The sequence below is a fragment of the Bactrocera tryoni genome, chromosome 1 (genome assembly GCF_016617805.1).
Source record: "Bactrocera tryoni isolate S06 chromosome 1, CSIRO_BtryS06_freeze2, whole genome shotgun sequence".
NCBI lineage: Eukaryota > Metazoa > Arthropoda > Insecta > Diptera > Tephritidae > Bactrocera > Bactrocera tryoni.
This window is the reverse complement of record NC_052499.1, coordinates 16,301,889-16,326,514: the sequence shown is the minus strand read 5'-3', so window position 1 is coordinate 16,326,514 and position 24,626 is coordinate 16,301,889. Positions and strand designations below refer to the sequence as shown.

Genomic DNA, 24,626 nt, shown 5'->3' with positions numbered 1-24,626 from the left:
AGGTTTGAGCAAGAATAGCTTCACAAAATATGCCTCACAAGAAATCTCTCAAATTTTTCCTCTCAACTCAGTTGAGAGGCTTTTACAGAATAGGGCTGTAACTCTTAGCTAATTATTTAGATCAACTTTAAGGGAAACAATTTAAAATTATTTTTATTTCAACTTGAAAAAATTGTTGCAATATGGGGACAACTTAGAGGATTATTCTCATTCGCGGAAGATACTTTTTCAATAATTTATTGGTTACTGGTGTCTGGTCACTCTAGAAGCGGTTCGCTCAGCTGTTCCAATGTAAACAAACCAATTACATTATCATTACACACTTCTAGTGACGATATACAACTAAATAGACATATAAAATAATTAGAGAAAACGAATAAAATTTAAGATAGCTTCAAATGTGATTTTTAACACATTCCTATAACGTATGAACCTACCTGGTGGTAAAAAAAAATTCCAATGGATTTTAGAAAAATCAGCATAAGTGGCAAACTAGTACCTGAGAATTATCTAAAACTAGCGCAAGATGCACAGAAAAGTAGAGACACTGAAAAGAACGAGTTGCTAGAAAAGGTAAATAAAATAAACAATAAATTATATTAAAATGCAACGTTTAGTCATAGTAAAATATTTATAACCTACAGCGCAAACTGCCATTGCATGGTTGGACAGAAACACATATCGAGGAGCTGGTGCAGCAGCTATCACTGCTCGACAGCAATAACTTCCCCAAAAAATCGGGAGTTGGTGAACGCGAAGCGCGCATAGCATGTTGTAAGTAATAAATACGAGTATGTGTAATATGATCTAATATACATATGTATGTATATATACTGGTTTAGCGCTCGTTGCACGGCGCCATTATAATTTCGGGCATGGCATTGGACGTTCGGGTGATTTGTTGGAGGCGCAACCGAAAGCAGCTGGCTCCACGCTAATGGCTAATCTAACAAATGCACTACTGCTCGATCTAATCCATGAAATGGGTGTGCGCAGTTGTCGGAGTTGCTTTTTAGCGCCACTTGCTACCGGCATGTCTCTGCTCCTATGTCTACTGACGCTGCGACAACAAAAGCCAGCGTCTAAATACGTTTTATGGTCACGTATTGATCAGAAATCCTGCTTTAAAAGTATAATTACAGCAGGACTCAAACCAGTAATTGTAGAGCCACAACTAAATGATAACGGTAGTTTAACTACGAATTTGCAAGCATTTGATGAAAAAGTTAAGGCAATTGGGAAAGAGAATATACTTTGCTTTTGTACAACAACTAGCTGCTTTGCACCACGAAATTCTGATGATATCATTAATGTGGCAAAATTGGCGGCACAATATGCGCTACCACATCTCGTCAATAATGCTTACGGCTTACAAAGCACATACCTCACACATCAACTGGAACAAGCACAACGTCTGGGACGTGTAGATTTGTTTGTGCAGAGCACAGATAAAAATCTCTTAGTACCAGTTGGTGGCGCAATCATTGCGGGCTTCGATGAGCAGTTGGTACGTAATGTTGCCAAAGCATATCCCGGACGCGCTTCATCGGCTCAAACGCTCGACGTATTTATGACGCTTTTGTCACTGGGCCGCAATGGTTATTTGAATTTAGTTAAAGAACGCAAGGCAAATTTTGAATATTTACGCATGCGCATGCAAGAATTTGCCGTAAGTCGTGGAGAAATGTTGTTGGAAGCAAAAGGCAATCCAATATCGCTGGCTATGAGTTTGAAACAATTTCAAGACGCTGACATGGAACTAACGAAATTCGGATCGATGTTGTATACGCGCGGTATTTCGGGTGCACGCGTTGTGGCTATAGGAGATCGCCGGGAAATTGAAGGACACGAATTTATTGGTTAGTAATCGATTACATATAAAATTATTATTATTATATTAAATTTTACACCGTTTTTTTTCATAGGTTGGGGCACACATCACTCAGCAACGCCAACTGCATATGTAACAATGGCTGCCGGTTTGGGTATTACAAAAGCAGAAATCGATAATTGCTTTCAAAAATTGCAGGCTTCTTGGGAAACATTTTCGAGTCAGCAGTCAGAAAATAAAAACAAAAAAAATAGTAATTAGTTTAGCAACTGGTACTCACCACTTTATGACTTTATGTTGTATATTTAATTTGCTTTAATTTTGCCTTTAACGTCGAGTCGATCATATTTGTTTTTGCAAATTTAATTAATGTCGCTCATTATTTACATGCTCAGCTAATTACTTCATTTATAAAAGTGCAAAATAAACAAATTGCAGTCATTATTATTTTTCTAAATCTAAAACAAACAAATTGGTTGATTCATAAGCAATAAAAATAATTAATTAACATACGATATAGACTATTCGTATCTATTGTCATTTAAGATCGCATTCAATTCTTCTTTCTATTTTCTTTGTCGTAGCCTAATTCGTGGTGTTTCTCAATTGCGGTCGTAGCGTCCTTCATCTGAAAAGAAAATGATTTTAGTAGTCTGTCCCCACTGGCTTTTCAATATAAATGCTAACCTCACGATTCTTCTTTTCCAGTGCCTCTTTCATGCGTATTTCGATTTTGGTCAGCGATGCATTATATTCTGTTTTAAGACGTTCGTACTCACGTAACATGTGCGCTTCCTTGTCTTCCGCATAGCGCTGGAACAGACAACGGAATGGACAATTTTGGAAATTTTTTTTATTTCAAATACATATACAGATATAATAAATAATTTGAAGGAATCCTGCCGAGTTGACAATCTTTGGTCGAAAAAATCTCAGGTCCGTTCCTGTTAGGTAGACCCTACTGTTGTGGGAACGATATGGAAATCGAAAAGACGATTGAACCTAAGCGGTCAATAGGTTTACGGTGCTTCCCTGTCTCAATAAACTAAGGTTTGAGATTTCAAATAATTTTAAGTTTTAGTGCATCTTGATATATAGAAATAAATTGCGGTTTTTACTGCAGTTAAGGTCTATTGTGCCCTCTTCTCAGTCACACAGTCAATCATAGGCCCAGCACTCTGCTAAAATCCAGGATCCTACTAGGTGCTATTGAAGCGATGTGAAGCATATTCGGACAGGTTTGCAGTCTAGAATTATGTGTTCGGAAGTTTCCGGCTCTATGTTGGAAAAACGGTAGCTTGTCCAAGAAGCTATAACCATATTAAACAGCTGCTTTTTGCCAATAAAACCGGCAGTACAGGGTTCTGGTCACGCCGTCGTGGAAGTAGCTGTAGAGCTGGCAAACTCGTTCTCCAGTTCATTCACGGTTACCCCTTTGTGGTCTGACACCAGGAAAGGGGCACTAAGTTGCAGACTCATAGGCTGTTCAGTTGCTTTATATACTCCTGCACCAATAGCGATTTATGCACTAATTAAAGCTAAAGCCGCTTAGTATGGCTACCCTTTCATTGCGATAGTTGCGTTGGAGATTTATTTCTACACCCCGATTTATAATATGGTATAGAAATTTTAGCATGCAGCCCTGTTCTATAGGTATGGAAAGTTTGGTACGCGGCCCGGTAAGGTCTGCACCAATGCAGGTGTCGATTTTCCAACACAAGTTCAGACATAGTTACCTTATAATTCGCGGCTGTATGCTTAGCTGAATTGTACTTCTTTTGCCAAGCCGCTAAAGCTTTTTCGTGTGCTCGTTCCAGCGACTGCACTTTATCCTTCCACTCCGATTCAATATCATCCACATGTTTGCGTTGATCCTCCCATTGTGCCATCACAGCCTTCATGGATTGACGCTCAGCTTCTATTTGCACTTGCCTTTCTTCCAACTCCTTGGACAATTGTGTCACGCGCTGATTTTTGGCCAACAATTCATCGCGACATTTATGCAATATCGCGGTTTGCTTTTCAATCATCCCATGCGCTTCAGCATCCTTCTGCTTCAGTATATCCTCCATATGTTCACGCTCTGCGAGAATGGCTTGTTTCAGCAGCTCCACCTCGGTGGTGCGTTGTTGCAGTTCATTGCTGACAATTTGGTATTCGCGCTGCAAACATATATTTTTCTCTTCGGCTTGATGAAGCTTAATTTGGAAGCGTTTTATTTCACCAGCAAAAAGTTTTGCCATTTCGTCACGTATACGTGATTCAATTTGTTTTATTTCTGCTTTGCTATTGGCACTTTCGTCGTTGGATTTTTGTTTCAGCGGTGACGTCGTTGCACTGTTGGGCTCGGATGCACTACTATGGCTCTTTATATACTCCTCGAAACGTGCGGCCTTATTTTTCAGTTCTCGTATGAGTTCCTCCTGCTGCTCGCTGAGCTTCAGTTTTTCGTTGAGTTCTGCTATGATATTCTTGGATTCTTGCAATTGTTGCGAAAGATCGTCGATTTCCTTTTTATTAATCGAGTTAACATTGCTTAGCTTAAGGTTTTGTATTTCGAACTATAAGTAATATGTTAAAAACATTCGATTTTTTTCTTTAATGTACACTTATTTACCTTCGTTATTTCAGACATATAATCTATGCATTTGCTACAGTTGTTTGAACTGTCTTCCTTGATTGCTTTGTGGTTTGCAGTCTTCTCTTTCTCCCAACGGTCCTTCAGCGACTTCATATCGCGCTCGTGGCATATTTTCTCAGTCTCAAGTATTTTCGTCAATTCGGATGACTTTACCTCGGCTAATTGTAGCGCTCGCTGCAGGTTGGCTGATTTCTCGCGTTGTTCTTGTAGCTCTTTAATGTTATCTGTGTTACGTAATTTTTCCAACTCATAACCCATCGCTTCCTTTGCGTTAGATATCTCAATGTAGAGATTCTTTAAACGATCACATTCGGCTTGCGCATCTTTTAGCAGGAATTTGTGTTTTTCCAACTCCAGTCGCATGTTATCCGCTGTTGTGCGACTGCGCAGATTTTGGTTCTCTTTCATTATTTGCTCATAGTTAATTTTCATTCCCTCATGCTCCTGCTTAAGTTCCTCCAAATCAACTTCGACGTTACGTAATTGCACATCCAACTTTTTGCGCTCCTGCTCATGACTTTTACACTCCGCTTCAAAGCGCGTGCATTGCTCTAGTAGCGCCTGCTTCTCGGCCTTCATTTGCTGCTGCAGTGCTTCAATATTAGTATTGTTGTTGCTGGTATTATTATGCCTGTTTGCCGCTTTGATGCATAGCTCTTCGTTCTCTTGTTCAAGCAGCTTAAGACGAGTCTCAAGTCTCAAATTTGTCTCCTTAAGTGTGGAAATTTGTACTAATGCTTTGTTTTCTTCCTCACGCAGCGTGCGATTTTCTGCTATTTTTTCATCAAGATTTTGCTGTAGACGTCTTATCTCATCGCGCTTGCCTTTTATGTTAGAGAGTGCACGATAGAGTTCATCTTTAAGGTTACCCAATCGGTCTGTGGTTGTTAACGGCGTGCTACCCACCACTTTGCCATGTGTTTGACTTAGACGACCAGGTGTATCCTCTTGATTGTGTTGATGCAGCACACTATCCATCACATCCAGCTCGGCTGTGGTATGCTCCAAACGCTCAGTTAATGAATTTATAGTTTTCTCCATAGTTTTAATTTGCTCCTGAAGACTGGCTATAAATTTTTGCAAACGCATATTTTCCTAGCAAATAGAGGGCTTATATGTATAATTTATAATTATGTAGCTTTTTCCTTAGACATACCTGTTGATAGTCCTGCCGCGCTCTAAATTCTTCACATGTTCTTTGTGCTTCAGCTAAGGCATGATTCAAGTCGTTAATTTTGCCAGATTTCTCAACTAACATATTCTCATGACTACTTTGCAGCGCCAGATAACGTGCATGTAAACTTTCCATTTCGCTCGTCTTTTTATCTAACTTACAAACTAATTGCTCCATTTGCTGTTGCATAACGTCCATTTCGGCTCTATGTCGTTCTTCCATTTGTTTCCTTTGCAATTCGGCATTGCGTTGACTATTTTTGCCCAAATCTCGCTCCACCATATCGTACTTTTGTTGCACATCACTCAAAAGCATTTGTGTGGTTTCCAATTTGCCCAGCACTATGTTATGTTCACTTTCAAGTGATTTCTTCTCACTACGCAATTTACTAATATTATTTTCTAAATTGGAACACTTTTCTTTGCATTCCACAAGCAATTCATGTGTACTTTTTTTACTTGCCAATGCGCGATCCAACTCGGCTTCAGCTATACACAAACGCTTTTGTAGCTCATCGCGTTTCTTTTGTTCCTCACTGGCTAACTTTTTAAAATGTTCCGACTCGCGTGTCCGCGATTCAAGTAACATTTTTAATTGATGCACCTCTGCATCAAATGCAGCTGGTGGTAGATGTAGTGCATGAATATTATTGTTTTGCACTTGTGGATGTCCTTGTTTTGGGTGCGTTGGAGGTTCATCATTCAGATGTGAATGAAAGTTTGTAGTTGAATCAACTGTAGTCTCATCTTCCTCCAAATCATCAAAAGCATTTTGCAATAAATTTCCTAACTACAAATAATGTGTTAAATATAGATAAATATAAGAACAAATCTTAATTTTATTTCATGCAAACCTCTTCTTCGCGCCGTCTTTGATCGGCTAACGCCTCCTCCTCTGCAGCACGATCAAGACTTGTGTTAACCTGTATGCTTTCTGCCCCTTGAAAGATACTCATTATGTACGAAATTAAACTATATGAATTTTTAAACAAATTAAATGTTTAACAGATATTTGCACTAATCGCGCCGGCGCTTGTAATTAATGAAAATTTGTTTGACATTTGTAGGCAGTGGTTGTTTATAGCGCCATCTATATATGAATAGTAGATAGACATGGTAGAGTATATTATGGTGTGCATAACATAAATTCCTTATTTAATTTTATAAAAAAAAAATATATGTAAATATAATAAACAAAAAATAATATTAATAAAAATAAACGGAAATATACAAATTTTGAAATTTTAGTCTCAAATATATTGCATTTTTTTTCTAAAATATTTTTTAAAACTTGCATATTAAAACGCCATATAAAACAAAAGCTTTAAAAACGCACAATATAAGGTAAAATATTATCACCGGCAATAATTTCGATAATTGTTTAAAAGTTTCACCTATGCTACAACCGGAGAGAAAAGAAATATTTTCACGTGTTCCCACGAGTGTCTAAGTAACCGGAAAGGGCCCAGATCTTTATCCGGCCAAGGACTGCAAACTCGGTACCATTTGTAGAAATTACTTCAGGATTGTTTTCGGCCGCTACAACAATGAATGACTAGCAACAACTACGAAATACTTATATTCACTTACAACAGCGCCACTTGTTATTGCACTATTCATTAGATCTCATTATATTTTATAAAGTCTATTTTGCTTCTGTTTCTTATGATAACATATAGTTCTATGTATTAGCCTTGCAAAAGTAAGAAATAAGAAATATTAGTACACATGATTAACTCAAAGTTCTTAATATTTTCTTTTATTTTTCATCATGATTTTTACCTTATTTTCAAAAAAAGATTTTTTTTTTTTTAGATTTTTTCATGTTTTTTGTTTTGTATATTTTATTAATATTATACAGACTGTCCATTCATGTTCACTAACGCAGATATATTGGGACATTTATCTAATTTTTCGGCATCGATTTGGAAATCTTTGGACATGCGTTTCCAACTTTGCGCATCGAAGTAGTAAAATTTTCCTTGATTATTACCAGGAATTCGAGTAATCCATATTTTCTCTTCTATGTGAAATCTCCAATCGCGGCCATAACTATGCATGAGAACATTTTATTAAATATGTGTAAACATTTTATTGGCAAATTTTAACAATGCTGGAATATAACTGAGTTTATGTGAAGGAACATACATGATTTAATAATAATAATAATAATAATAATATATGTTTTAAATAAATCATGGGAACATTGTAGTGCTATATTTTAGGTAGAATAATTCGAATAATTTTTGAAAATTAACATAACTCAGTTATATTCAAGCAGATTTATTTTTTTGGTACAATACTTACAGTTCCGCAGCGGCCATCATTTGCCAAATGTCGCCGATATTCGTGTAGAACAAGAAAAAGAGCAGATCTTCCTGCAGCTTATTCAGTAACGGTGCGGACAGTTTATCCTTTATCGCATAATTGATCAGATATTCGGTTGGCACGTTGCATTCAACGTCTTGTACTCTGTTCGCAAATAATTGAAAAGTGAAACAAAAGAAAAAAATTAATAAACAAGAAAAGTTTAAGTTTGTTAAATATCTGACAGACCTGCAGGGATGATCCGCAAACGGTCCAGCGAAGGTAGGATGTAAGCTTTCCTGTGAATTCAAATTCAGACCGAGACCGGTAAGATCATTTCCTAACGCTAACGTCACTAAATTTGGATCCGACTCCGCCGCCCGTATGAATGTAAGCAGACCCACCATGCCAAATTGGTTATTCACCATACTCGCTGGGATGTTTGTGACCTTGCCTAAACATTGGAGAGATTTCAATATTAGTAACGAGTAAAAAAAAATGCAAGCAATTTCATTTTTGTTAACATTAAATGTACGTATAAGGGTACTGTAGAGATGGGAATAAACTTATGACAATATGTATTTATGAAAAAGCAATGTATTGCAACAAAAACAACGTTATGTGGACTAACTATAAACACTTGAGTTGAGGAACTCAATTGAATATTTAATGAGACGAAGCGATTATATGTATGTGTGGTGAAACTTTTCTTCAATTAACAAGTAACAAACTTGTTATTATAAATAATTGAAAAAACAAAGAAATAAATCGCGCACAGTATACCTAAACTAAGAAAAATAGTTATGTTTGTTGGAATTAAAAAAAAAAAAATCATTTTATTCAAAGTTAGTGGGTAAGTACAGAGATCGTATAAGTTGAAGAAGGTTCTATACTCAAAAATAGTCTCAGATGTCAGTAGGGATGTATTGTCTAGTATAAGTTTGTAGCACTATATATAGAACATTTATTGTAACCCCCGCAGGAAACCTTACTATTTAAGTCTATAAATATGTATATCCACTCAGTTACAAGACACAAGATTTGTTCTGCGCATAGGAAAACAACAAAGAGCGCTGGAATTATACATATATGTATAAGCTGGTTTTAGACACGAACTAATATTTTAAATATAGAAACATCATAATTACTTTATAGTCAAAGATAACTATGTAGACGGAATAAATGCAACAATCTTTAAATTCCCATCTCCATTGGTTCCAAATTATTATTTATTTTGAAATTTTCAACAAAATGCAAAAAAAAAAATGCGTGCGTGAGTGCGTTGTTTTTGTTTTACAGAAAACGAAACAAAAAATTGTTAAAACCAAAATCATAATGAATGAGCGGGTAAGGTAAGAGCGAGACACGCTTATAAAAAATTTACCATCAGGTGAGGTTTGCACTCCGCTTTTCACAAGTTTATCATTGCTGGAATTATCGTGTTGATGGTCGATGCCTCTACCACTACTGCCGCCACCACTACTACCGCTAACGCCAACGCCACTCCCAACGGCACCTAACCCACTGCCGCCCACAATTGAGTTCATCGTCTTTTCCGTGCCGTCCAAATTGTTTTCCGTGATGCCCGAATTCGTTGTACCGTCGGAGATTTGAGTGCCCGGTAACGCAGGGAAATCTTCATTAGACATGGTGAATTCCGATTGTTCCGACGTTGGTTGTTTGACCATGCCGACTGTACGTATATAACCCATATATGTAGGTATATTATATATATATATATATTTATGTATATAAATATATTTGTTTATTTTATTGAATTTATGGATATCAAGGGCGTAGTTTGAGCGTTCGTTTTAATGCACGGCAACGATGTGAGTCAGGACGAAAACGAAAACGAGAACAAGAAAATAGAAACGGATAACCCCATTATGAAGAAAGCGTGGCCAAATTAAATTTACTATTTAATATATGTATTTATATATATATATGTATATAAGTAGTTTTAGATGTAGTATATAAGAAAATTGTCTAATGAATTACTTGGCTTTTTTCTGTTCATTTTACATGATAATTTTAATTATAAAAGTTCAAATGTTTTCCCAGTTACATATATACGTCCTGAAGTTGACTACACCACAACCACAATGTGTTTGTTGCGCTAACAGGATCTCCTCTACACATAGAGCATATATGTATGTTTATGAGTTTAATGTTTGATTGAAAAATTTCAAACACGCACCAGTATAAAATATATAAAGAAATATTGAGTAGTCCAAAGAAAAAGTAATTAATACGAGAGTATACAAATTTGTTTTAGATTATTGTGTTCATGATCATAGCTGCACATATAGCCAGCAGTTATATAAAAGCTCTCCTGAAATTTAAAACTCCAACTAATGTGTGGATAAATGAAATAGCCGCGATGCTACTTAAACAGTACTTAAGTGACGAAGTTCAATATTTTAATTAACATAGGAAAATGTAAAACTTAATGCCACTATCATTATGAACACAATTAAATTAAAAGACAAGATGGAGTAGCTATGTATGTACCAAAAAGTAAGTGAAGCAACAAAGATGTGCACATGCGCTGTTAAAATATTTTTTTTGAAAATGTTTTTTTTTTTCTTTCAAAAACAACTAATATTATCCCGGCACCTCCACCTTAATGGTTAATAAAAAAGAATGCTCAATGTATAAAATAATTTTAAATATGCGTATGTTTATAAATAATTACATACATACATATGTTACTGCTAACAGAATGTTTTAATGTTTAAATTTATTTCATTAAAAGGCTTGAATTATTGTATATTTCATGTTTAATTGACTTTTCGATAAAATTCGACTGCAATGCTAATTTGCACTTTACTATACGCAATTTCTATTTATTTTTTGAAGAACAATATGAAGTTAATATTTTTTTATAAGTTTTGTTTTCAATATTCTTAATAAGAATATTTTACTTTTCTGAAAAGTTAATTAGAAAACTCTTGAACCAACGACCGAACGCAAATTGTACCATTTGCATGTTCTAATATACCAAATTATTTTTCGTATGAATGTGCATATGTATGTATGCGCATTATTTACACAACTGCATAATATACATGGAGCAAACTTGTTTTACTTAAAATAATTAATTATAATAAAGAAAAATTTGTTTGTAAGGATATCGTTGAAGAACTCACAAGAGGTAAAGAAATTACCATAAGGTTTGCTTCCCGGTGGCTGGAGGGGATTCGTCTGAGGCAGTGATTGATCGTTTTGGCCACGCACATTCGTCAACGATGGAAATTCCGTTGGATCGAGCAGCGCGGGCGTTGCCGTATCTCCACTGCCACCAAAAACCGTGGGAAAACCACTTGCACCTCCTCCAGTACCGTAGCCACCGCGTCCGGATTGCATAAAACTGCCCATATTCGACTGAAGAAATGTAAATTTTTTTATTATTAAAAACATTATAGAAAAATATATATTTTATTTTTTTACTCACCATAGGGCCACCACCTAACGCCTGCATAGCTCGTCGTTCGAACGTTTGTTGACCAAAAATATTCGCGCGACCACCTCTCGATAACGCCGGACCGCCCACAGACAATTGTGCATTGCGATTCGGTGAGAGTTGAGGTTGTTGCGTTTGTCCGTAATTTGCACCGCCTAAAGAAATGTCATATACAATTTTTTCATCCAAATTTTATTAAAATGCCAACAAGGGAAATTTTCAGAATGCAAATATAAAATAAAACAAAACCAATTTTGTAAAACCTTACCCGTGGGGAACATGCCAGATGTAGGTGTTACATGACCGGACAGTGAACTACCACCAAATCCACCTGTAGTTCGCCCCGCCATTGAGGTGTTTGCTAAACTTCTCGGAGGTTGTTGAAAATTTAAATTCGCCATAATCTGTAATACAAAAAAAAATGTTGAGTAATTTTATTTTTAATTATTAGGTACTTAACATATTCATATTTTTATATATACAATATGAGACCCAACTGCGATTCGTATAACTTCTACTACTGCAGAAGAATTCAATATAGCACAAGTTGTGCGCATGCGTAGATATCCATTTGAACAGAAAAGTAAGTGCGCATGATGTGGAAAATGAGAAAACTAACGAAACGTGAGCCATCGTTTACGTTATATTGGTAAGGATAATCGTTCGGTTATAAAAAACTCAAGCAGCTATTCCGTTTTAGTCTTACATTCTGCCAACTTTTTAAAGGTATCATAAGGTACATACGCACACCTTTAGACCAAAAATATAATAGAATGCAATAATTGGCAGAAATGTGCTGAAGAATATGATTTCATATAAAGAAGCAAGGAAATGCAAAAAACTGAAGTGAATCATTTACCATTAATTGTGTTTTATATGTACTTAAATTGATTTGTACATATAAATATACATATATCGTAAAATTTATATTCCATCAGTAATTTTTACAAAATTCACCTATGTACTATATGTTAGTATATATTTACGTACGTAATATATATGTAGTAAATATTGTATGACTTGGTTCTGATGGAATGCGAAGTCACTAACAATCTAGAGATAAAGAAGAATTGCTACGAATTGCAGCATATCACTGCATTTGATAAGTAATAAACAAAAAACATAACACTTGCACATACACATGCATGTTAACCGTAACGCCGAATTGAGAATTTAGCCAGTCAGTTGAATATACTCATTGCATAGTGGCCGCCTGCATTTTCAGCATTTAGCTTTTAGCTCCCGACTATAAATTGAGCCTATTAAGGAACTTCTCTGTTACCTAAGTGATTCCGTAATTGCATATGTGCAAAACTATTCGCTTTGTACTGACAGTAAGTAAACATAATTGTATAAGCACATATGAATATTATACCATAGATTGATGACAATAGCACAAAGTTTTTCTTTTTTTATGTTTAGATACCTTGACTCTGTGAAACTATATTTACTTGTTTCACACTTAATACTTTTTTCCGGAAGTCTTATAAGGTTTAATGGAAATTACCTAAGTAAAATTTGGACTCAAAAAGTTTTAAGTTGACATATTTTCAAAATATGTAACAAAAAGGCAACACTTTTTTTTAAATAACCGTTATTGTTTGTTCCTCTAATTCTCTGCATAATTTCAAGATCATTTAATGAAAACTTTCCGCTCTTCTTACTCTCCTGATTTATTGTTAACTTTTCACTTGCACTCTTTTTTTATTAATTCTTTGGTAATATTAATATATTTGCTGGGTTTATGAACTCACCCAGGTATTTCCCTTTCTCCACTGTTCTTTGCTGTTTTTTTCCACACGATCGACACACTGTAATTGTTGCGTTCACCGCATCTAACATTCCAAGTGACCTGTTTACCACAGGAATTCGAGCGCACGCCAAAACGTCGCTACTTTTGCTACACTGTGTCCGATACTCTTAAATTATGGCAGTGTCTCAAATAGCGTTTCTAGTTCTTCTTCCGATTTTAAGTTGAAGCAAAACAGTTGAAAACAATAAACCAATACAAGCTAATGGTATTTCCTTCCGAGTGCTTTTGCTAAAGCAGTTCTTGCCTGCGTATGAAATATGAAAATGTTAAGACGTATGTTGGTAGCAATTGAAGATTTCACAGCTTACGGTAGCTTACGAAGATTGTTAAACAGCGACCAATCACAATTGGCTTTTTTTATTTTGTAAGGTTTTAAAAGCGAATTTAGACTCAATTGGATATATATACATGTACAGCTGGTATCGGTTTATTTGCCGATACAAAGGCGACGTTGGCTCATGGGATATTTGACGTTATGTTGACCAATATTATAATTTAGTGTTGGTATTTTTTTTTTAAGAAACACTTCGCCTGCACTCTTACGGTGCCTTGGAAAGACGAAACGACAATTTTGCCTCTTTCCTATTGGCGGTTTTGAGTAGCCTGTTCACGACAGGTTTTTAGTCCTTTTTCTTATTCTTTACGATTTTCGCACGAGAAACATTAAATTTACATTTGTAAATCTCATGTAAAATGCACTTTCTACCCCCTTTGCACTTGCACTTTTACACTTTTTTGTTCACAAAAAATTGATTTCAATTTTTCACACAATTTTCTAACACTCTGCGAAACGACAATGGCGACACGAACACCACGAACGAGACAACGAACGAGTAGCTGAATTAACGCTGAATAAACACCAAGGCTGTAGAAACGCAGAGTCGTACCAGAATAATAAAAAATTATTTCTTATTTCCAAAAAAACTATATCGAAATATAAATGTTTTTATATTAATATGCTGTCAACTAATAAACATCAAATATGTTGTATTGGAAGACAGAAAATTTGTTTTTTTTTTGGGTAAATAGTATATGCATGTTGAGTGTTTTTCAGTCCGATAAGTAAAGGCAAATAAGAATCCATTTAAATCTGATTGGACATATTACAGTGTGATCCACTCTTCTTTAACATTTAAAAACAAGATTTTACCAACGCATTTAATTTATTTAATATTTTTCATATGTTAGTTTTCAATTTATTGTCGTTGTTAAATCGTATTTAACTTTCCTGAGAAGATTCACATTAATTGCGATTTGTGGAAAGATTGTATAATAAAAAGAAATTGTATGAAACAATGATTAAAAGCAGTGAGAAATATTTGGGTTTTTCTTCTTAATTGAGGAATTCGGGAACTGATACAACCCTGCAATTAATTTGACATTTTAATATGCGGGATTTTATTTCGAAGTAGGAAATTTCCCCAATCATATGATCGAAAAAGATTGGAACCAGTCGACAAATTTTACACGACGGATCGACTTGGAGTAGCGCACACGCACACATTTCTACCTACTCTACTTTTCTGCAAGTAAAATTAATTTTCATAAATCTAGAATTCTTCAGTTCTGCTATTTTTACACATATACTTTTTTTGATAATTGTAAAATTTGGTTGCTAAACTCTGAAACTAAAGCTGAGTATACTTACTTGAATTTACAGGAATCGTGAGATTGTGAAAACTGAAATCCATCGGCGGAATCTGAAAATTATTCTGTGAAAGAAAAAAAATTGCAAAGATGGCACTCAGCGACGCAGATGTACAAAAACAGGTGAGTAAAATTGCATTTGTGGATTAGATTATCGTTTCGTGGTTTTTGAGTGATTATTCAATATTAATTTGGAATAATTGAATGAAATATTTAATGTGGCTGTAGTAAATTGGAAGATAGCAAATTTGGCAGCCATCATGTCATGGGATGTATGTCATGTGAATAAAGTGTATGATAAATTGTAAAGACAAGTTATGTGATCGTGCAACGATTACTAATTGATTTTTTATAGGTTTCCAATAAGTTTGTGATAATTTATATAATTGTCCCAAATGCATTTTTCTTAATTTTTAAAATTTTTCACATCCAATTGGAAGATTGTGTGTTTAAATATCAATGGTGCTAGTCATGTGACCAGCCGAAAGTTGTGTTAAGTGTGAAAGAGACAACAGAAGTATAAACGCATGCTTAAATGCTTACGAAAGGCATTTATCTCATTTTAGTATGTTGTTAAATGCTAATAATTTGAAAAAATTTGTGGAGAAAAGTAATGCTCAGTCCAACAATGGTTATTAGAATAGCTAAGGATATCTTATTGGATGGACAAGAGTGTAAATGTAATCCTTATAAATGTGTTATCACATATTTGTAAATAAGGCTCTTATCAATAAATACCACCTGGCTAGTAGTTACTATTAATTTTTATTAATATTGCCGAAGCTAATCTTAAAAAATGGTGCTAGTAAATGTGAGGTATAGATGGAAAGCGCAAGCGAAACTAAAAATGTGTTTTACTTTGATCGACGAGAATCATGTGATTCGAACAAGTAGGTGTAAAGTGTAAAATAAACTTTTCTTTTTCAAAATCTCAATCGAATGTATTAATAATGTATTCACATTTATTTCAATACAGATCAAGCATATGATGGCTTTCATTGAGCAGGAAGCCAATGAAAAAGCTGAAGAAATTGATGCTAAAGCAGAGGAAGAATTTAACATTGAGAAGGGACGTCTTGTGCAACAACAACGCCTTAAGATTATGGAATACTATGAAAAGAAGGAGAAACAAGTTGAACTGCAAAAGAAGATTCAATCATCGAATATGCTGAATCAAGCTCGTTTGAAGGTATATTTTAAATTACATACCGCATGAATAAAATGATAAAAAAAGAATTTTAATAATATAAATGTTAACTTCTAGGTACTGAAAGTGCGTGAAGATCATGTGCGCAATGTGTTAGATGAAGCACGTCGTCGCCTTGGTGAAGTTACCAAGAATCCCAGTGAATACAAAGAGGTATTGCAGAAACTTATCTTGCAAGCGCTGTACCAGGCCATGGAGCCGAGTGTCACCCTACGCTGCCGTCAGGCCGATATTGGTCTAATAAATGAAGTGCTGCCCGCCACTGTTGAAGAATATAAGCAACAAATTGGCAAAGATGTAAATGTACATATTGATACGGATAATCATCTTTCGGCAGACACCTGCGGTGGAATCGAGTTGATTGCGCTTAATGGACGTCTAAAGGTATTTATAGTTTTTTTTTAGTTATCAAAATTGTTAGTTGATTTAGTTTTATCTTGAAATAATAATATATTACTAATTACTAATGCGTTTTTTTTTTTATTTTAAGGTGCCCAACACCCTGGAGTCCAGATTAGAATTGATTGCGCAACAACTTGTGCCAGAAATTCGTAACGCTTTGTTCGGTCGCAATGTCAATCGTAAATTCACCGATTAAATATTTTAAGTGTAAACACTATGCAACAAACAAAACCAACAGACATACATATATAGTTAAACGATGAAAAGAAGAAATTAAACACTAAAAGAAAAGGTAGTTAATTGCGGGTTTATAATTTAATTTTACGAAGAAAAAAATATTAATTTACTGAAAATTAATTGTTAGCTAAAAGAGTCAAATTTTACAGCGAATGGAAGAAATATTGAAATGAGATGATAATGTAATGTGGAATGAAAACAGTGTTTGATATAAAAAAAGACTCCCTAGTGAGTCCTCTTGGAATCGAAAGAAGAGAAGACAAACCGAATGACCTCCTAACAATTATTGTGAATATAATTTAGAAATCAAACTGAAAGTGCTAGTACACTTCATAATAATAATCCATTCAAAGATTTGCTGCCGTTGCAAAGTATACAAATGATTTGTTTATGCATATATAATAACAAGTACACTACAACTTGTGCTGTTTAATTAAATCTACGTTAGCGAACTTCTATATGGATGTATGCATTGCTATTTAAAACACAATAACTAAAAACTAAAAAAAAACGGCAAAAAATTAGTAAATGATCACTTGACAAAAAAGCATCATATACATATGTTATTTTGAGTTGTATAACTTAATACAAATAAAAATTCATAACTAAGCATTAAACTATCTAATAACAAAAACATATTCATAAATTGTATAAAATCAATACATACTCACACGTTATATACATTCCTGTACAAAAAAATTATTATGCTCGCTTAGAAATTTGAATGTTTGTTTTGTTCGGATGCGGAAGTGGTAGCTGATACAGCAGTTTTACATACTTTTGTTTCTTTGAACTTGCAATGGAAATTTTAAACCGTTTTTTTTCTATAACACCGGTTTGCTACCTCTGTTTTGATTTTCTTTATATACTTTTATTGAGTTATGATGCACTTTAATCATTGTTTGTTGCCTAATGTTAACCAACTTATATAACAATAGAGAATCTTGTTTAGATATAACAATAACTTAATATTACAACTCTACGGGAACCACATTTATTCGCCAAAATAAGCGCAAATCGGCGGCAGGCGGCAGTAACGGATAAGCAATTGAAATTTTTTCGCTGACATTGTATTACGTTTACTGCACGTGCGGGCAGATATGGCCAGTGTAATATATTTTCGTAATTTGCAGTTATAAATATGTAGTATGCAAAATGTGAATTGCACTAAATTCGTGCTCTTAACATGTTGTTAAATGGTGGGCAAAAAAAATTCAGCATTGCCGCATTACAAACACTGAAATAAATGCTTTCCATGTGAACCATTGGCAGAACAGAAAAGTGGTTAATTTCACTGTGCGAAATGCAGCGCCCACCAGCAAGATGTGTTTTGAAAACGAATTTTTACGCATTGTTAGTAAAAAGCGTGGAAATTAAGTAGTTGTTTGTTTGTTGGTTGAACAAAAAACTAGTATTGGGGACTTTACAGTTAAAAATATATTCTACTACAGTTTTCGTGTGTATAGAAGGATGTTCCAGTAGTGTTGTTTTCAAAGTATTTGCAAGTACTTAAAAGTTTCGTTGTGTTGCTTTTTTGGTGGTAACTCACTAATTCATTCATTATAATCAGTGTGTGTATATGTTTGCCACAATTTTTAGTAATCTAAATGTTATATTTAAAAAATGTTTAAAAATGTTGGAAATATTGCTGCTGCAAATTAATAAATAAATTTGTAATATTAATAGAATATATTTTAACCTGCTGCTACCTTAACTACTGCATTGCATAAAGATTTATATGGAAAAAGTTACAAAATCTTTTTTTGCACTCTGCGCTGCCTGCCATGTTGCTGCTGTTAAATGTGGTACATACAATCTTTGTAAGTTACAAATGTTTTATCATTGTTGTTTTTTTTATGTTATTGATTTGTTCTTGCTCTTCTTTCGACTTTCTGTTAACTTTTAATAGTATTTTCTTTATAAATGTAAAATAAAAGGTTGCTTTTTGGCCATATGTGTAAACACAAAATATTTAACACAAAAAATAAAAACATTTTGTCTTTTTGTTTTAATTACAAATTGTTAGCCTATAGTTAATAAATACAATATTAAGAACTAACTTACATACGCCCAAGTAAAACTTATGTGCATCAAAAAACGATAATGGGACAATGTGTTAGATTTGTAGTTATCGTCATTGTTCTAAAATAGTATACATACATATACCTGCATATATACATATAAAATGATATTTAATAATAAATAAAGTTTAATAAAACAGTATTGGATTGCAACAAAGCGTTCGGAAATGGAAAAAAGTAAAATTGTACTTGGTTTTTGTTGGGGAGGTACACTAGCGTTCGTAAAATTGGCAATTTGCATAAAATGTAAGCGTTGGACGCTGCAGTTTCTTCATTTTTAAAAGGTTCTTTAATAAAACCACCACAATAATTGGGTTTTACCAACGTTTTCTCCTTGACTGGCTACTTATCGCCTTGAATTTTAAAGTCTTTGCTATATATTATTGTATATCTACATAGATGTGTTGATCCATTCTAATACGTATTTCCTAGACAATATGTGTTTATTAACACCGCTAAAGTTAAAGAAATCAATGTTATGTGTAGTTGTAAAAATTTAAACTTTACATCATTTTGAAATAAAAATATTATTTAATTATTAATAACAATCTAATTATAATTTCCATTTTTTTTAATTTAAAGTCTTACATACTCAAGATTTCGATGCTGAAACAACTTAATAACTTTAGTTTATTAAATTTATAAAAAACGGTGTAATACATGTATATTTAATATAATTGTTGGTAAAAAGTTAACGTTGCGTAATAAAGTAATCTACAAATTATAAAGAAGTATGTAAGTAATTTATCGCTGTGTTCTCGGTTACAATATAACTAATATAATAATCAAACCGTTTGTTGATTTACTCTGGATATTACAATAAATATTACATATGTATGTAGATACATATCAATGTACATTTATTTAATTTATTTAAGTAAAATTAATAAAATAGGGTCATTTAAATTTTAAAGGACTATTTCATAAATACACACATATACATACATATGTATGTATATACGAGAATATACATATAAATAAATAATTTACATAAATATTATAAAAAAAAAGAATTTTATTAAAACTCAAATCGATTTCATCAAAGTGAACGGTTTATTATAGATTATGAACGGTTTTGCTACTAAAAATATGAGGTAAAAAGTAACCACGCATTGTTCAAAAATGTCTTGTATTCGGTAAGGAAAAGCGACGCTTAATTTTTTTATTCTTTATTTTGCTGCCATTGCGATGGTAACCATTCTACGTACCACATTAACGTCTGTTGTCGCGTAGGGAGACACGTCTTGCTTACCCATTGTTACATCGCAATCCATGCTCGCCACGCCGCCATTATTGGTTATCGCGCCAGCTGCTGCCTGTGCAGAAGCATGAAATTCTACGCATTTTGTAATTGTTAACAATTCATCCAAATTGCTTACACTAATACCAGCACCAGGCATTATAATTATATCACGATGCTTAGCAATGAGTTGTGCTAGATTATCACTACCCTCGATAGCGGTGACGCGAAAACCGCTACTGAGCAAACGTTTAAAACCTAATTCTTTTATTATGTTGACATTTTCATGCATTAATTGTGGATTAGTGAGATCGAATGCACGATGGAATGTAAGTGGCGTGCCTCCAGCGCGCTCCAAAACACGTTGACATTTTTTCACATCGATGGAACGCTGTTCGGTAAGTGCGCCAAAGACAAATCCATCAGCGCCATGGGAACGTAGTATATCCAAATCAAGCAATATCGCTTCTATTTCTGCATTTGAGTAATTGAAATCATTTCCTCGTCTTGGTCGTAGCATGCAATAAATTGGTATGGTTATAAGTTCCTTAAGTGTTTTCAGTGTTCCTGGTGAAGGCGTTAAGCCTCCTTCAGTTAGCGCGGAACATAGTTCAATGCGTGAAGCACCGCCCTCGGCCGCGGCTAGTGCCGAAGCAATTGAATCGACACACACCTCTAACTTTATATCGATTGAGGACATTGTAGCCGATTTTTTATATTTATACGAATATATATTTAAATACTCTAATTTGAATTAACTGAAAACAGATATGTGTTTTATTTCCTACAGTTCCAAAACGATACAAATTTAGAACGAAAATACAAACATCATCTGAAAACAAATAACAGTGATCAAAACAAATTTATGAATGAAAAAGTACAACGTAGTTGCCAGGATTTTTAAAATTGTAATTGAACAGGGTGCAATAGTGGTGCCACAAATAAGTTAAGTAAAATAAATACACAATTCATCGTTCACTGCCATTGATAAAAAAAAATATTATTTTAAATATACTTAAATTTTTATACTCTTGCAACATGTTGCTACAGAGTGTTTGTAGTTTTGTTCACATAATGGTTGAACATAATCGAGATATATATAGGGTTATATACATATATACATGATCAGGATGACGAGACGAGTTGACATCTGTCTGTACATTTGTCCATCCATGCGAGCTGAAACTTAAATTGAGATATCTTGATGAAACTTGGTATGCATGTTAGTAAAAAATCATCAAATTAACAAGTTTTTGTCTCTCAGAAGTGTGTCTCATTTTAAAAATTAATTTGTTTATTTATATACATTTGCAGTACTCATTATAATAGTCATTCAGAATAAATTGACCGAATCAGCTGTTAAGATTGCGTTATAAGTTTTAGCATTTTGTGTCATCGTGCAATTTGCAAGAGCAAGAGAATCCCCCTCTTATCTGTTCAAATGAAATACATCACTGGTTATGTATTGAAATTGCAAGAATGGATAGGAACTATTTCTATCATTCTTGATTCTTGTTGCAATTGGGATCTATTCTTTTTGCCTTGATTTTGCCCAGCTGATTTTGTAATTCTATAAACCGCTAAATATAAAATTTTATACAATAAAAAATGAGACTATCACATTTGCTGAATGCAATGACGGCGAGAGAACCAGTTTTGCCGCGACGAAAGGTAAATTAAATATAAAGTAGTGGACTTACTGCAATAAATATCATCATACGAACTTTCTTACATCGTAATTCTGTCCTTACATACAAAAGTTTAAACTTGTGCTTATCCACAGAACAAACTTAAATCTTTGTTGATTGTGACCACAGGCGCAACTATATTCTATGCGGGGTTTTGTATTTACAAAGGCAATGAAAAATTTTACAAGAACACTTTAATGCCCTTATCACGCTATTTGCCGGCGGAAACAAGTCATAAATTGGCCGTTCTGGCTTGTAAATATAAAGTGTTTCCAGCCTCGTCACTTCCAGACTCACATAATTTGGTTTGTACCCACAACTTTATATAATATTTAAATACCAATACAAATGCTTTAACATACATATTTCAGGCTGTTACATTTTTTGATAAAGGCATAACGAATCCAATCGGCATTGCTGCTGGCTTTGATAAGCAAGGTGAAGCTGTAGAGGGCTTACACAAATTAGGATTTGGTTTCGTAGAAATTGGTTCAGTAACCCCAGAACCGCAGCCCGGCAATCCAGTACCACGAGTTTTTCGTTTGATTAACGATGAAGCTATTATAAATCGTTATGGATTCAATAGTGAAGGACATCGGGTGGTGTTTGAGCGCTTAAATGAACTAAGGAATGTGCGAGGTTTCAACGGAGTACTGGGTGTCAACCTAGGTAAAAATAAAACGTCGGAATCTCCGATTTCAGATTACGTGAATGGTGTAAAAGTGTTTGGTCCCATTGCTGATTATTTGGTTGTTAATGTGAGTAGTCCAAATACTCCAGGTTTACGAGATTTACAAGGAAAAAAGGAGTTGGAACAGTTGCTAACAGCGATAATTGAAGCGCGCAATTCATTGACGGTTAATAATAAAATACCTATATTTTTGAAAATTTCCCCAGATATTACTAAACAAGATATAAATGACATTGTTAGTGTTATAAACAAGAAAAAATGTTGCGTTGAAGGATTAATAGTTTCCAATACAACAATAACACGTGATAATTTGAAGGAAGTTGAGGTGGCTAAAGAGGTTGGTGGTTTGAGTGGCCCACCTATACGTTCCAAATCGACCCAAATAATTGCTGAAGTATATGCACAAACAGGCGGTAAAATCCCCATAATTGGTGTCGGCGGCATTTCTTCAGGTCAGGATGCGTTAGAAAAGTTAGAGGCAGGAGCCTCCTATTTGCAATTCTATACTGCCTTTATATATGAAGGACCGCCGGTTGTGCAACGCATTAAAAGAGAGCTATCTCAATTGCTGGCTGATAAAGGGTATACGAGCGTGAAGGATGCCGTGGGCAAAAATTACAAAAGTTACCTTAATAAATGATTGTTAAATTTATAAAATACGTAAAAGTTTGTGCTCCTTTATAATATACTAAAAAGGTATTGTTATTAAAAATAAAAACATGTACATATATGTCTTTTTATAAAGTTTTACGAAATATTTTTAATAAAGAACTTTTTCAATAAATACAAGTGATAAAAATTGAAGATGTAGATGACGATTTCTTTTTAGAATATTCTTAAGAGTTGGCTGGCTGCACTTTGAGTACTCGTCCTTCGATGAAATGTGTATTTTTATTAGAAGCACTATTAAATCCATCGCGACTGCTAAATGATACGAAACCATATCCCTTTGAGAAGCCTAGCTGTTTATCAAAAACAACGGCGGCATTTGCGACGTGACCAAAATTGGAAAAATATGATTGTAATTCTTTTTGGCCAATGGTCCATGGTAGATTACCAACAAACAGTTTATAAGAATTGCGTGCTACGCCAGACATTATGAATAAATCGTTATATTATTTTTTAAATGAAAAATTCCGTTACAAATTTTCACCGCTCCTTTGTGATTTCAAGTAGATGTATAGTATGATTGCCCATTAATTCCAAGAGGTCAACTCCAGAACTTTTACCCAAGTTGTCGATAATGATAGGTACTGATCGAAGCTTCCACTTTTTTAACAACGCCTCGATAGACCAATCGGCACTACGTTCTTGATATGTGCAAATAAACTTTGCGTCTTTGTTTCTTTCAAGTAAAAACGAAATGGTTACAAGTATGTCTTCAAAGACACTTGGGTCGTAAAAGCAATCTGCTCCTATTATCAAATCAAGGGGTCCTATGTTGAAAACACTGTTCAGTAGCAAACCCCAACTGAGACCGATAACTTCAATATCTTGTCCTGGTACAAGATTATTTGCTAAGCAAGATTTGCGTATGTGTGCTAATGATTTTGGCAATATACAACTGTCGCTAAGTATAACACGTGCACCGCATTTAGCAGCCAATATACCAGGAAGTGCTGTGCCTGCACCTAATTCGAGCACGCGCTTGCCTACAAGATTTCGACGATTTTCCCACAAAAACCAAGCCAATACCGGAGCACACGGCCAAGTATAGAAGGAGTAACCACTTTGTAAGAGCTGTGGAGATCAATTTAAGTTCGTTACATCATTGTTTCAATGTAAATAAAAAACGTTTTGTTAATTTAATGGTATATAAAAGTATCTATAAGGCTTACCTCAGGTATTTGAACTTCTACTTTTTCCAGAGGTTCTGTTAATGCAGTGGTATCGCTTGAGATTACAGTATTCTGATTGGTAAATACAAATTTTCTAATATGCTCAGGAATTTCGTTACTACCAGCACCTACACTTGCGATTTGTGTACCTGCAGTACTTGTTGTTGCTGTCACCGTTGCCACAGCTGTTGTTGTTTGCTCGTTATCACTTTCTTCGCTCACTTGATAACCACTAGTCATTTTTAACTAATTTTAAGGGAAAGAAGAATTAAACATATATATAAAAAAAATTGTATTAATAATAAAGCCACGAAATTATTACAACGGGATTAAAACTAGCGGGGCTTTTAAAATGTCATGAAAA

At 34.3% G+C, this 24,626-nt stretch overlaps 8 protein-coding genes across 11 annotated transcripts; 3 read left to right on the top strand and 5 right to left on the bottom strand.

Moving 5' to 3' along the window:
- Positions 1-317: 317 nt before the first annotated feature.
- On the top strand, positions 318-2,116 carry LOC120781266 (O-phosphoseryl-tRNA(Sec) selenium transferase). Its single transcript, XM_040113446.1, has 4 exons — positions 318-573; positions 645-774; positions 843-1,859; positions 1,926-2,116. The coding sequence occupies exons 1-4, from the start codon at positions 460-462 to the stop codon at positions 2,090-2,092; spliced, it is 1,428 nt and encodes a 475-aa protein (XP_039969380.1). The 5' UTR covers positions 318-459; the 3' UTR covers positions 2,093-2,116.
- LOC120781260 (intracellular protein transport protein USO1) lies at positions 2,089-6,664 on the bottom strand. 2 transcript variants are annotated; one of them, XM_040113430.1, is made up of 7 exons: positions 6,500-6,664; positions 5,629-6,435; positions 4,449-5,567; positions 3,568-4,392; positions 2,519-2,644; positions 2,345-2,459; positions 2,089-2,289 (listed from the first exon to the last, which is right to left on the bottom strand). In XM_040113430.1, exons 1-6 carry the CDS (start codon positions 6,599-6,601, stop codon positions 2,385-2,387), a joined length of 3,054 nt encoding a protein of 1,017 aa, XP_039969364.1. In that variant the 5' UTR covers positions 6,602-6,664; the 3' UTR covers positions 2,089-2,289; positions 2,345-2,384. The 2 variants fall into 2 exon arrangements, with proteins under 2 accessions (XP_039969364.1, XP_039969353.1); XM_040113419.1 differs by lacking the exon at positions 2,089-2,289 and having other exon boundaries at positions 2,296-2,459.
- A 797-nt stretch (positions 6,665-7,461) lies between these two features.
- LOC120776883 (regulator of gene activity) lies at positions 7,462-14,041 on the bottom strand. Of its 2 annotated transcripts, none has more exons than XM_040107944.1 (9): positions 13,540-14,041; positions 13,173-13,475; positions 11,687-11,822; positions 11,410-11,573; positions 11,105-11,339; positions 9,337-9,645; positions 8,202-8,406; positions 7,953-8,117; positions 7,462-7,697 (listed from the first exon to the last, which is right to left on the bottom strand). In XM_040107944.1, the coding sequence occupies exons 3-9, from the start codon at positions 11,817-11,819 to the stop codon at positions 7,499-7,501; spliced, it is 1,410 nt and encodes a 469-aa protein (XP_039963878.1). In that variant the 5' UTR covers positions 11,820-11,822; positions 13,173-13,475; positions 13,540-14,041; the 3' UTR covers positions 7,462-7,498. The 2 variants fall into 2 exon arrangements, with proteins under 2 accessions (XP_039963878.1, XP_039963885.1); XM_040107951.1 differs by having other exon boundaries at positions 11,123-11,339; positions 13,540-14,040.
- Positions 14,042-14,674: 633 nt separating this feature from the next.
- On the top strand, positions 14,675-17,235 carry LOC120771705 (V-type proton ATPase subunit E). Of its 2 annotated transcripts, XR_005704998.1 has the most exons (6): positions 14,675-14,760; positions 14,892-15,001; positions 15,855-16,067; positions 16,143-16,469; positions 16,576-16,779; positions 16,852-17,235. XR_005704998.1 is itself a non-coding variant. In XM_040099844.1 (5 exons), exons 2-5 carry the CDS (start codon positions 14,969-14,971, stop codon positions 16,681-16,683), a joined length of 681 nt encoding a protein of 226 aa, XP_039955778.1. In that variant the 5' UTR covers positions 14,675-14,760; positions 14,892-14,968; the 3' UTR covers positions 16,684-17,235. The 2 variants fall into 2 exon arrangements, 1 of the variants encoding a protein (XP_039955778.1); XM_040099844.1 differs by having other exon boundaries at positions 16,576-17,235.
- A 2,572-nt stretch (positions 17,236-19,807) lies between these two features.
- Positions 19,808-20,882, bottom strand: LOC120777838 (copper homeostasis protein cutC homolog). The gene has a single exon (XM_040109376.1). It carries the CDS (start codon positions 20,743-20,745, stop codon positions 19,975-19,977), a length of 771 nt encoding a protein of 256 aa, XP_039965310.1. The 5' UTR covers positions 20,746-20,882; the 3' UTR covers positions 19,808-19,974.
- Positions 20,883-21,536: 654 nt separating this feature from the next.
- Positions 21,537-23,149, top strand: LOC120776579 (dihydroorotate dehydrogenase (quinone), mitochondrial). The gene is made up of 3 exons (XM_040107349.1): positions 21,537-21,716; positions 21,829-22,038; positions 22,105-23,149. The coding sequence occupies exons 1-3, from the start codon at positions 21,654-21,656 to the stop codon at positions 23,062-23,064; spliced, it is 1,233 nt and encodes a 410-aa protein (XP_039963283.1). The 5' UTR covers positions 21,537-21,653; the 3' UTR covers positions 23,065-23,149.
- A 3-nt stretch (positions 23,150-23,152) lies between these two features.
- LOC120776600 (SRA stem-loop-interacting RNA-binding protein, mitochondrial) lies at positions 23,153-23,544 on the bottom strand. The gene has a single exon (XM_040107386.1). The coding sequence runs from the start codon at positions 23,519-23,521 to the stop codon at positions 23,261-23,263; it is 261 nt and encodes an 86-aa protein (XP_039963320.1). The 5' UTR covers positions 23,522-23,544; the 3' UTR covers positions 23,153-23,260.
- A 19-nt stretch (positions 23,545-23,563) lies between these two features.
- On the bottom strand, positions 23,564-24,538 carry LOC120776597 (methyltransferase-like protein 23). The gene is made up of 2 exons (XM_040107375.1): positions 24,263-24,538; positions 23,564-24,164 (listed from the first exon to the last, which is right to left on the bottom strand). Exons 1-2 carry the CDS (start codon positions 24,500-24,502, stop codon positions 23,574-23,576), a joined length of 831 nt encoding a protein of 276 aa, XP_039963309.1. The 5' UTR covers positions 24,503-24,538; the 3' UTR covers positions 23,564-23,573.
- Positions 24,539-24,626: the final 88 nt, after the last annotated feature.